The 12,274-nt window shown below is 41.6% G+C and overlaps 1 protein-coding gene across 1 annotated transcript; it reads left to right on the top strand.

Annotated features, from left to right (window-relative positions):
* The first annotated feature begins 4,747 nt into the window (after positions 1–4,747).
* On the top strand, positions 4,748–7,544 carry LOC127047349 (interferon beta-like). Its single transcript, XM_050945468.1, has 2 exons — positions 4,748–4,800; positions 6,487–7,544. Exons 1-2 carry the CDS (start codon positions 4,748–4,750, stop codon positions 7,145–7,147), a joined length of 714 nt encoding a protein of 237 aa, XP_050801425.1. The 3' UTR covers positions 7,148–7,544.
* The last annotated feature ends 4,730 nt before the right edge of the window (positions 7,545–12,274 follow it).

The following is a 12,274-nucleotide window of genomic DNA, read 5'->3' as shown; positions in this document are numbered from 1 at the left end:
CCCTGCCTAATGCAGCTGCCATCTTGTCCTTAAGATACAGCATGTTACAGTCCCTGTGTTTTCTCTGTCATGGAAAATTTCTATTTGTTCAATCTCTGGGCCCAATTCTGAGACGTGCTGAGCACCCACTAGTTCAGTGGGAGATCAGGGTGCTCAGGACCTTGCAGGAAGCAGTTAGTGCCTCTCAGGGTTAAGCCCTTTCTTTGATGTTTTTCCTTGACCTGAATGAAAACAAATCTAGACTGAAGAGTATGTTTTACTCTGTGAGTATGAGCATGAAAACATCGTTCCTGTGACTTAGAATCACCTTTGTCATACCCTGTGGTGGTTCGTTACCTTATGTAAGTTTTTGTGTTTAGGTAACAACTATAGCACCTCTGCCTTGTCTATTTATGTCCTTCTGCTTGTACGTCAGTCTGTGTTGTGTCCTGTCTGTCATATCAGTGCACTTCCATTTTCTCATACATTATACAAAGAAGTATCTGACAGATGTTCAAGGAGCAGGTTTACACCATACAGATTTATACAGTAGGGAGACTCGATGCATTCTGATTCACATATTTAGCATATCTTTTTGAAAATCATAACGTTTCAACATAGAAGATAGTTTAACATTTCATTATTTTGCAAATGTCAGTTGCATACATGCTGTAAATATCTGTGCATTTGACCATCACCAGCATGAATACACAGTCAAGTATTTGAAAACAATCACCTTGCTAGGTATGAAATTGTTCTTTTGTGTAAGGAGTTGTGTTGAAGGATTGCCATGTTGTCAGACATTCAGATGAATATAGGCCAAGATGAGCTTGTCTTTTAGCCAAAAAGTTCCCCAAGGTTGGAAAGTCCCTCGAGGGAAATTAGGATTAAAGGGGTTTATTTGATGGCCCTTACATGTTATCTAGCACAGTTTTGGTCTAACAGGGAGATGAAGCTGTCCATAAAAGGAAAAGTACAGGCAAGCTTGACACAGACCAAGAGAGAGGAAAAAGAGAAGAAATGATGTGGGAAATATGCCATGAATTTTGTTGTGGTGCCATAATTGTTAGATGAACAGTAGGCGTAAGGGAAATATAGAAGATAATTATTTAGACCTAGTTTGAAGATCTGTTATTTTCTAAAAGGTATTTATGGACTGGACAGCCCAACAGCGTTTGGCATTTTAGAAAATCTCTAGCTTTGTGAAACAGTTTTTATGATGGTGGCAGTGTTACCTGGGGTTCTTTCAACCCAAAGCTCTTGGTAACTTTTACTCTCTGCGAGGTGGTGTCAGAAAATAAATCTGGGGAGACACGGCCATCTGACCGATAGATGGCTGGCAGAACCAGGACTACACAAGAGTGCTTTCACTTAAAGCTAAGCGGCAGCCCGTCTGCCGCTGGGGAATGCAAGATGCATCCAGAGGGAGAGTCCCATCCTGAAGAGTCCCACTACCTCAAACTTTTCCCCTTATTTTATACATTAGTAACACAATGACATGTCCCTTAAAGAAAATTTGTTAAGCAAGCAGTTTCAGTGGTCAAGAAAGAGGTTTTCTTCTGATTGTTGATTAACCAGGTGTGGGTTTTTCCCAGAGTTTGCAGCCTTGAGGTCCTAATAGATATTCCTGAGGGCACATCCTACTCTTCTAAAATGCATGTATCAGCAACTTCAACCCAATTCTTATCAAGAAGGACACAGGGTCAAGCTGCCCTTTCTGTGGCACCCAAATCCCCCTTCCCTCCTGCCTTGGTCAAGCTAAGGCTGTTCCATGGCTACTTTATGGCCTGCTGACTTGGCTGCTCTTAGCAATAAGCAATAGTGGTTTAAGGCACTTTACTGATTCTGAAATCTGAAATCTCCCCGTACAGCAGGACAAAAAACATTACAGTGTCAAGTGGAATGGCGAAAACATCCTCCCCAAAACCAAAACGGTGGAACAGTAAACTGGGTGCCTTGTATAAATATATAGCGATAAACATGAAGAAAAAAGACACTAAAAATTGTGAAAAAAAACCACCACAAGAAAAATATGTATTTCACTTTCTGTGTTTTTTGACAGGTGGGATATGAATTTCCTCCACGGTTAAGAATCAAAAACAGATCCAAAAATCAGTAGGTGTGCTTCTTCCAGGTCCAGTTATAAAGTAGCCAAAATCTCATGAGCAGGTCTAAAAATGGGATTTTTTTTTTAATGAAAAGAGTTGGTGCCACCTCTGGCCTTGCTGACTTTCTTGGTTTCCTGTAGATGCCAACAGACTAGGCAACAACAGTCTATTTGGATGATCTACATCTGCTTTTTCTATCCTATGCTTTTTCCCAGTTTAGTCATTACTGATGGGCAGTTTACATAAAGCCTCTGAAGACAGTATGTAAAAGTGAAGAGTTAAAATGGCCTGCTTGAAGAGAGGTTACATCAAGTTGCTTCTATGCTTTGGCTGGGCCAATGTTTTTCTTGCCTATTCTGTCAAAGTAAAGTGTCTACATTTTATATGCTAACCTCTAGTGTTTTCATTAGAGCAATTTTCCCCCCTCAGCAGGTCATCCAAGTTTGGGAAATAAAGAAAAACCATGATGCTACTTGTTTGTATTATAGTGTAATATACCACCATTTTCAATCTTGTGTGGCACATTATCGAATGCAATAAAGTATGGGATCCTATCTGGGTTAGCCTCACTCCATATCGGTTTTGCAGTTTTGACATCAAACTGATTTGCCTTGGTGCTTCAGAACAGTTAGCGTGCACTCTGCTTGATCTTTGCTTTAGAATTAGGCAAGGAAAAGTGGTCAGACAAAAGGATAAAATAAGATGGCATGGATATGGAATTGACAATTTTGCCATTAGTCAAACATGCAGCATTTTTAGTTCATGGCCATGCACATACATTATGCCCTGTGCAGAAGATGACAACTATGTATTAGCAACTTGGAATGCATTAGCTGGTGCATAGCTTTGCCCCCTTGTTTGTGAACAACATTTCCTTGGGCAATGTAGTAGTGTGGGGCATCTGGACTGCACTGTTTAACATTCTCTTGAGCACTAGATAGATACCCTGTACTTGGGGAAAGGATCACCACACCTTATTCTGGCCCTGTATCTGCCTAGTCCTGAGAACTCCCAAGTTATTGCTTTGTTAGGTGGAGCACTTGGTTTCCATTGCTATTAGTCATTAAACTACCCTAATTATCCAAGGATCCAGGATTGTTCATTCTAATCCAATGTGTTCAAATACATTTGAAAAATTTGGTAAAAGGTTGTAAATAAGGATTAAAAACAAATCAACACTTGAGCTTTTTTTCTTAAGCTTGAGAACATGCTATACATTGTACATCTTAAGTTCATCTACTGCTGCTTATCTACCACATGTCATCACTGCTTATGACATTAGAAACAACTTGCTATGGAAGTTATTAGGTCAGAGAAAGGGGAAGATTATGGTATGCAAATATCCTTAGCAAGAAAATGAGGCAAGAAATACAGAACACATGGGGCCAAATGGTGCCACCTCTCAACAAATCTAAAAAAACTTGCTTTGGGTGGAATATTTAACCCCTTAGCCTGCTGGGTTGGCATGGAATAGCTGCACTGGTGCTCTTGTGGTACAGACAAATGGGGTTCCTATACACCTCATACGTTGGTTGTCACCTACTGCAGCACAGACCTGTCTAGTGGCTACACCCGCAGCCCTCCATTCTGTTGCAGAGAAAGGCACGACAGAGTCCAAGAGGCATAGAGACTTCCCAGCACACACCCTGCTTTCAGCACAGTACAGCTATTCTGCTTATATTCTGCTTTCATTTATAAACAGAGGGTAGGGCAGCATGTGTGACTTAATGTAGTGGTTAATTAGTTTCTAAAATGTTTGGGAGGTTTTCTACTCTAGGAGGTGCCAGCTTTCATTCTTTTACACAGCAAAACTGAGCAAAATTGAAAAACATGTCATCTGAACTTGTGGGGTCTTGCCCAAGAAAAGCAAGTATGTCTTAGACCACTTCACCTATTTACATAGTAGAGACAGTCTCCCTTTGTACAGCTTATAGCATATCTAGAGTATCTTATATCCTGAGATGCAGGACTGAAGGACATAGGCCTGGGAAAGACTTCTGTAACCACATTTTCAGTGTGTATATTTTCCTCACATAATGTGCCTGAACTGTTTTAAGCATTTTGCTCAATTTTACATAAGGTGGTTACATCTTTACAAAAGGAAATATGATCTTAAGTATAATGTACATGTACAATGTAGCATGTGCAATATAAAGTGATGCTTCATGGCCAATGCAATGTTATAACAAATATATGCATATGGGACTCAGTTATGGCTCTAAGAGTGGGAGGGGAGCTGCACTGCCTGAGTGGTGGAGGTACAGAACGTCACACCATGAAAATATTCCATTTCTTCTGGGAGGATTAGACCCTCAATAGCTGAACACATCTTTATGAAACTGTCGGTCAGAGGCAGCAGTGGCCCTGGCCTTGCGGCCAAGCAAGTCAGTACATAGAGCTTTCCTCTGGGTGTCTTCTTATGGAAAGGACCAGAATATCCACGGCTACATGCTGAAATGGAAGCTCAATTACGGGGAGTGGGTAGAGTGGGGCCTTGATCTGGTCATATTGCACCTGGGAGCCATACAAACTCTTCTTCAACGTCTAACTTCTTCATTACCCCTACAGTGCAGAGGAGAACCTCCTGACAATCATTCCATCACATTGTTTTTAAGCTGTGCTACGTAGAAGAACCTTTTAATGTTCTTAAGAGCTATGTGATGTTATCCATCATCTATGACTTTAGGTCTTCCTGTGGGAAAGCCAAGCACAGGTAGATAAAAAGGGAGGAAAACACAACTAATACATCCCCACTTAAGCTCACCCTTATCATCTCACTAGCAGGCAGGAGGAAACAGTTTGCCCCACTTTCATCATAGAAATAGATGATGTGATGGCTTCTGCACAGAACACAAAATCTTTCCACACAGAGCACCCAAGTGGCTGCATCACTTCTAGGGCCTAGTCAGACCTGCCTTCCAGTCCCTGTCAGTGTGGTTCCATTACAGCCACCTTGCCAGGGCTGCCCCAGGCTTGAACAACGGGTGCCGGGGGTGGAAAGCTTCAAGTAATAAGAGTGACAAAAAGAATGGTCTCATTCATATACTGCATTTGCTTTCAGTACCCCGCAACATCTTCCCCTGGTATTTCACCCTGGTGTGGAATACAGATGCCCAACACCCCTGGAAAGTCATGGGAGAATGGGGAGCATAACCCAGGACAATCTGGTGGCTCTGGTAAGTCTATTTTCTCTGCTTTGCAGAGTGTCTTTCAAAAATTTGAAGCTAAAATCTCAAGTTTCTTATAAAAGTGCAGGAAGACTTGGGAGACTCTAACCAAATTAGTATGCACAAAAATGTTTTCATGGATTTTTCATGTGATTTTTCTTATTTAATTTCAGTGTTTTCTTCTAGAATTAAAACACATTTCCCTGCCATGATGGAAACTCCAGCACAAAAGTCTGTGCTAGGGCTTGAGAACCAGACAATGAAATGTGACCACAGGAAGTGAAGAGAATTAAATAAACTAGAAGAATGTTCCTGCCCAAACTGAGGAGAAGGCAAATGTTAAAAGAGAAGGAACCAGCAAAAATGGTGAACACTGAATTTTATTTTATTTTTTAATTATTTGAATTCTTTCATCCCAGGGACACAATTGGTAAAAAATACATAATGGGACTTCTCTGCATAACCTCCTTCTGACCACATTATAAATCATAGTCATCCATGTGGGTACCTCTCTAGCATGTTACTATACTAATTGCTCATCCTGTTTTATAAATTAGTCTCAATTTTTCACTATTGTCACTATTGGAGTGATCAACAGGACATGATATTCACACTTTCCAACTGCAACTATTCATCAGCTACAGTATGTATATAAAGACCTGGAAATAAACAATGAGTTAAGGTTTCATTTTCTCAGAGCATTCTAGCTCCTGTGGTTTCACAGAAGGAAAATACCGATGGTTTGTGCTGTCTACATTTTAAATGTGCCTTCTAAATTGGAAGAAATGGTTAAAGTTGAGATTTGCCAATATTTCTGGCAGGACTAACTCTTTCCTCCCATATTTACTTCCTCCATGTCTAGCAACCTTTAAATATTCCTAAACTATTTCTGTCTCTTAAATGAAGGAGTTTATGAATAGGAAGTGTACTGGCTGATGACTTTGAGGTCTTTTCCGTACCATTTTGGAATTGTGGATGATCTTCTTATATTATAAAAATTAATGTATGATAAAAAGGCTGTATGTGTGTGGATCCAGCATGAGTTAGCAGGGTTGTGTACTGTCATGGGTGGTCACTTTCACAAAAAAGGAGGAGGAAACGTAGTAAAAACTAGAAAACAGCAAGAAAAACAGAAAGAAAAACTCTGAAACCTCCAAGAAGGAAAATGTTGTAAACAGAAAATGATCAAAGAAACATTCTCCAACCAAATACTTAAATTCAGAGACATGAAGGAAAGACACAACAATCTACATAGGAGCCTCAACAAACTCCAGGCTCAAGGTTCCACACAAAGAAAAGGACTGTATAGACATCATCACGACCTCCAGGTGTTTGCTGCATGTTTGCCTCACACTGCTCTTCTCCATTGAAATCTCATCTCAGCTCTGTACCATGCTTCACTTCCAGCAGAACAAAGTGAACAAAGAGAGCTTGGAGCTTCTGAAGAAAATGAGCGGAATTTTCCCCTCACAATGCATACGTGAAAGGACAGCTTTCAAACCCACCCAGGAAGTTTCCCAACTCCCACTGTTCCAGAAGGATAATGCCAAGATGGCAATGCAAGAGATCCTCCAAGAGATCTTCAACATCTTTAGCAAAAACCTCACCCAAAGTACCTGGGATGGGATTTCTATAGTCAGGTTCCAAAATAGACTTTACCAGCAAATTCAGCAGCTGGAGGCGTGTTTGAAAGCACAGATGGAGAAGGACTTAACCAACCCAGAAAGTGAGGACCTCCAGCACACCAGTTGGAGAGTGAAACAATACTTTCAGGGGATAGATGCTTTCCTGAAAGAAAAGCAATACAGCCTGTGTGCCTGGGAGATCATTCGCGTGGAAATACCCAGATGTTTTGTACTGACTGACAAACTCAACAGAAGCCTTAGTAACTAAGGTACAGTACCAAGCTTTTCCCTGTAGTTAATGACCTAACATTAGTATAATTTTTACAGCTGAACAGAGATAGTGGATATTTTATATCAGAGGGGTAGCCGTGTTAGTCTGGATCTGTAAAAAGCAACAAAGTACACATATGTGGAATCCTCAGGCACCTCACCAGCACTCTGGTCATCAGATAATGATACTTTCCTCCCTCCCACACCACAAAGTACTCTAACTTCGACATATGTAGTGTGTTTCTATGATTATCATCATTGCTATTAATTAATCTGTCCCCATGAGAACTATTTCTAGTATTCCAAGGTTTGAGAAGCTTCCTAGAGACTTTTAAAAAATATTGACATACTAAATGACTTGCGAGCTTATGTGTGGAAAAGTTATTTTCATTTAAGGTTTTGAGATCAATTCAATGAAAATTATATTTTTTCCCTTTGTGTTTCAACTATTTCCTATTTCATTTCAGCTCTGGATGCTGCAACTACTGAGGTTAAAACAGGAGGATGCAATGGAATCCCTCGTCTCTGCTGATTCTTCCCACAGTCATTTCTAACACTCCATAACGTTTGACGTATTATGCAATACATTCACTCTATTATGGAATTTCAACTGCACAAAGTACATTTCATGTGATAATATTCTGTTCATTTACTCAGTGTTTAAAATGAAAAATGAAGGATATTGATGCAAAATAGTTACAAGACAATTAAGAATTTTAAAAGAAAGGGTTGGACCTTAAACATTGTTGACATTATGTGTTTGCTATATATTTCTATGGTTCAACTCTTCTCTGATCAAATCTCACCTCTGAACTGTAACATGAAGTATAACCACAGTTAAACAGCATAACACGTGAACTGGAACAGCTTCCAAACAAAGAGGTGTGGATAATTTTCCTATAATGTCAGAACAAAGAGAGATTTCAGGTGGCACCAAGAGGTTCTCAAGTTCTGAGTGTCCCTGACAATCCAAGAAATCTTCCAACATATTTCCTGCTGCTTTTGCAAAAATCTCTCCCAAGCTACCTGAGATGGGAGTTCCATTCAGAGAGTCCAACATAGACTCATCAGCCAGCTGGGCATCTGGAGACATGTTTCGTTGCAATGATGGAATGATGGACTCTCTAACAAGGAAGGAAGAAAGGACTTTCAGCTCACCAGGATGAAAGTGAAGAGATATCAATTATTTCCTAGCAGAGAAGCAGTTCAGCCTCAGTGCTGGCAAGAGAATCCAAGTGGAATTAGAAAGTTTTCAACTATAGGACAAACTCACAAAGTTTAGATATTAAAATACCAACCTTTTAAAAAATACTAACTGAAATAAATTAATATTTTATACATGATGTAAAATGAGATGCAGTGGAATTTTATAAGCTGTTGCTACTATTTATTCTATTTGTGCATTGTGGAAATATATTCAGATCATTTTACTGGATTTGTAACACTATATTTATGTCAGTTTACTATTTATTTATTCTTATTTATGACATCATAGGTATTTATTGCTTATAAATAAAATATTATATCATGCAAAATGGGAGCCTCCAACAGTAGTGATTTGTATTAAACACCTATATAAACAAAAACAAACCCCAAACCAAACCAACTCCAACTCTGTAATTGTTCATCCTTAAAACTCCAATTCCAGAAAGTACTTAAGCACATGAGACCCATCCCACTGAAGTTCGTGCTTCAAGCTGGGAACACACTTAAATACATTGATGAATCTCAAGTTCACTGGTCTTCCACATGAAAAAAATATGAACTGTGTAATAATTAGTCTTTCCACTGTAACAGACCAGACGGGTCTCTACCCCTTTTTTTCTCTTCTCCCCTTTACTAGATTATTTTTTCCCAACATCGGTAGTTGTGGATGGTTGGTGTAGAAGATGGATATGTAAGGAGAGGCTAGTTTGGTGTTCTCTCCCTACCAGTCAAGTTTGCATGCCCTGCCAAAAACACACCAATTAAACTCATTTGTAACCAGCCTATCTATACCCCCGCAAAATCAGGTTGGCCTGCATTCACACCCCCAACCTAAAATCAATTACAATTCCATGTATCCAGCTCGTCTCCACAATATATTTACAAGCAATCGTCCCCCCTTTAAGTGTGTGTGCACATGCATTCCCAGCAGATTTGCATGTCCTCTCCTTCCCCGCAGCTGACTCCTTTGTATGTGCCTAGCCTAGACTAAATTCATTCTTGTGTGCCAGACAGCATAGCTCCTGATAGCTGGGTCAAGTGCACCCTCCCCCAGGGCTGCCCAGAGGATACAGGGGGCCTGGGGTCTTCGGCGGTGGGGGACCCCTGCTTCGGCAGTAATTTGGTGGTGGGGGGTCCTTCCGCTCCGGGACCTGCCGTCGAAGTGCCCCGAAGACCCCCCCTCCTGCCAGCGAATTACCACCGAAGCAGGACCTGGCACTTCAGCGGTGGGTTCCGCTTCGATGGTAATTCGCCAATGGGGGGTCCTTCCGCCCCGGAGTGGAAGGACCCCCCACCGCCGAAGACGCGGAGTAGGAGAAGCTCCGGGGGCCCGGGCCCCATGAGATTTTTCTGAGGCCCCTGGAGCGGATGAAGGACCCCGCTCCGGGGGCCCTGAAAAACTCTCGTTGGGGCCCCTGCAGGACCTGGGGCCTCTGGCAAATTGCCCCACTTTCCCCCCCCCCGGGTGGCCCTGGACAATTAAGATACAGATGAAGATATAACTGAGGAGAAATAGATGCTCTATACAGAGATTAACTTCAGTGCAAATGTTTTACAACCTGCCAGCACCATAGACCTTTTCCCCTCTTTTTTTGCAACTCATCAATCTAAAGTCAACTGGATTAGAATCAGTGACCTCCATCAGAACCTCAGACCTAATCCTTGTCTCTTGGGCATGCACATCCACACAGTGGAAGAGGCCAAGAGAGTCTACTTTTCTGCTGACATAGCAGCTGCTAATTCATGCTCCACTGAACACCTCTACTTGACTCCAAAACCCAACGACTCTTGCTGCAAGGAATGATCAGCCTACTTGCCAGAGATGACGGCCCACATCAAAGAGGGCCTGACTGGACACCAAGGACTACATACCAAACACAGGCCCAATAACCCAATACCTCTTATTTCAGAATTTGTCGCATTCATAGCACTGCCAGAATTCCAGCCACCACCTGTGATTGTGATCCACACCCTTTTTCTCTGATGGAGGAGAGTTGAGAGCCTCTGGGATGCTAGTAACCGATATCATTAACACTTTTTAAGAGGGGAAGTTTACCACACATCCTAAAGCATGCAATAGTCTAAATGGTGCTTAAGAAACCATTGCTAGATGCAGATAATCTCACAAACTACTTCCCCATACATAACCTCTCTTTCTGAAGCATGCCTATGAAAAGCTTAAAAGAACCCTATCCAATTCCACTTAGTTACTGCCACTGTGTGGTATTCTACCTATCAGATGTGGAATACACACTGAGTGCTGGATTATCTCTGTCCTTGGATGAGGATCCTCTATTCGTACTCTTACTTCTGGATCTCTCCATGGCTGTGGTCATGGAGAGAAAGCAAGAGATGCCTTTTGTGTATTTTAGATCCACAAGGTGAGACATGTCTAGATAAACAGTGTGCCCAGAATCCCCACCGCACGTACAGCAATGGTACCAGTATCACAGTCTGAGCTGAGTAATTTATGCTGGGAAAAGGGTAAGAGTTATAACAACTCCATGGCTGCACAGGAGCTCAAAACCTTGTGTTCCAGAAACCCAGCCTCCTGTCACCATAGCAAAGAAGATGCTTGTGATACCAATATCAAGGGCTTTTATCCTCTACATTGGCCAGCTACTAGAGGATCCTATTATTACAGACACTTTGTACTTTAGTCCCCAGATATTATGTTATCCATATAGGCCCCTAGATAAATAAATTACCTAGATCCTCAAAATTAGAAAACATTATGTACTATCACTCTGTAGGACACTGCAAAGTCCATGGTCTTCTAACCATCTGAGGATCACTGTTCTGCACTCATGCGTGATGCCAAAGCCACATGACCAGAAAATCCACAGTGTCCCATTAGGAGGTTCATTGGAACAAATGTATCCACTCACTCGAAGACTCACTGAGGAAAGCAAATACATAAAGAACTGAGAAAAAGACAAGCGCTTCATGGAATGTTTCCATCAAATCAGCCTCAAAGTCAATACAGGTTGCCAATCAATGATGATAGTGCCAAGGGACCCTAATCACAGACCAGGACTCCTTTGTGCTAGGTGCTGTACAAACACAGAACAAGAGGATAGTCCCTGCCCTCAGGAGCCAGATCTGAGTGCTGCTGTAACTCTTGGTTTTAAGTTCAATTGCATAACCTTGCAGTTAACTACATCTGTCAAGGTTTCTTTCCCCATTCTGAACTTTAGGGTACAGATGTGAGGACCTGCATGGACACTTCTAAGCCTAATTACTAGCTTAGCTCTGGTACACTGCCACCACCCAGAATTCCAGTGTCTGGGGCACTCTCTGTTCCCCCAAAACTTCGTCCCCTCCCTGGGTTGCCTTGAGGGACTTCACCAATTCCCTGGTGAACACAGATCCAAACCCCTTGGATCTTAAACCAAGGAGAAATTTACCATCCCCCTCCTCCCCCCCTCCAATCCCTGGTGAGTCCAGATCCAATCCCCTTGGATCTTAAAACAAGGGGAAATTAACTTTCCCCCCTCCTTTCCCCCACCAATCCCTGGTGAGTCCAGATCCAATCCCCTTGGATCTTAAAACAAGGAAAAATCAATCAGGTTCTTAAAAAGAAAGCTTTTAATTAAAGAAAGAAAAGGTAAAAATTATCTCTGTAAAATCAGGATGGAAAAAGCTTTACAGGGTAATCAGATTCCTATAGACCGGGGGGGCCCCCAACCTTAGGTTCAAAGTTACAGCAAACAGAGGTAAAATCCTTCCAGCAAAAAGAAACATTTACAAGTTGAGAAAACAAACATAAGACTAACATGCCTTGCCTGGATAATTATTTACAAGTTTGAAACATGAGAGACTGATTCAGAAAGATTTGGAGAGCCTGGATTGATGTCCCGTCCCTCTCAGTCCCGAGAGCGAACAACAACAACACAAAGAGCACAAACAAAAGACTTCC

Source organism: Gopherus flavomarginatus, chromosome 3 (assembly GCF_025201925.1).
Source record: "Gopherus flavomarginatus isolate rGopFla2 chromosome 3, rGopFla2.mat.asm, whole genome shotgun sequence".
NCBI classification, from domain to species: domain Eukaryota; kingdom Metazoa; phylum Chordata; order Testudines; family Testudinidae; genus Gopherus; species Gopherus flavomarginatus.
The sequence above is the reverse complement of the archived record's forward strand: the minus strand, read 5'-3'. Positions and strand labels throughout refer to the sequence as shown.

Coding starts and splice junctions, on each gene's coding strand:
- LOC127047349 (XM_050945468.1), top strand. CDS start 4,748: ATGTTATCCATCATCTATGACTTTAGGTCTTCCTGTGGGAAAGCCAAG. Junction 4,801..6,486: donor TGTGGGAAAGCCAAGCACAG/GTAGATAAAAAG, acceptor AGAGACATGAAG/GAAAGACACAACAATCTACA.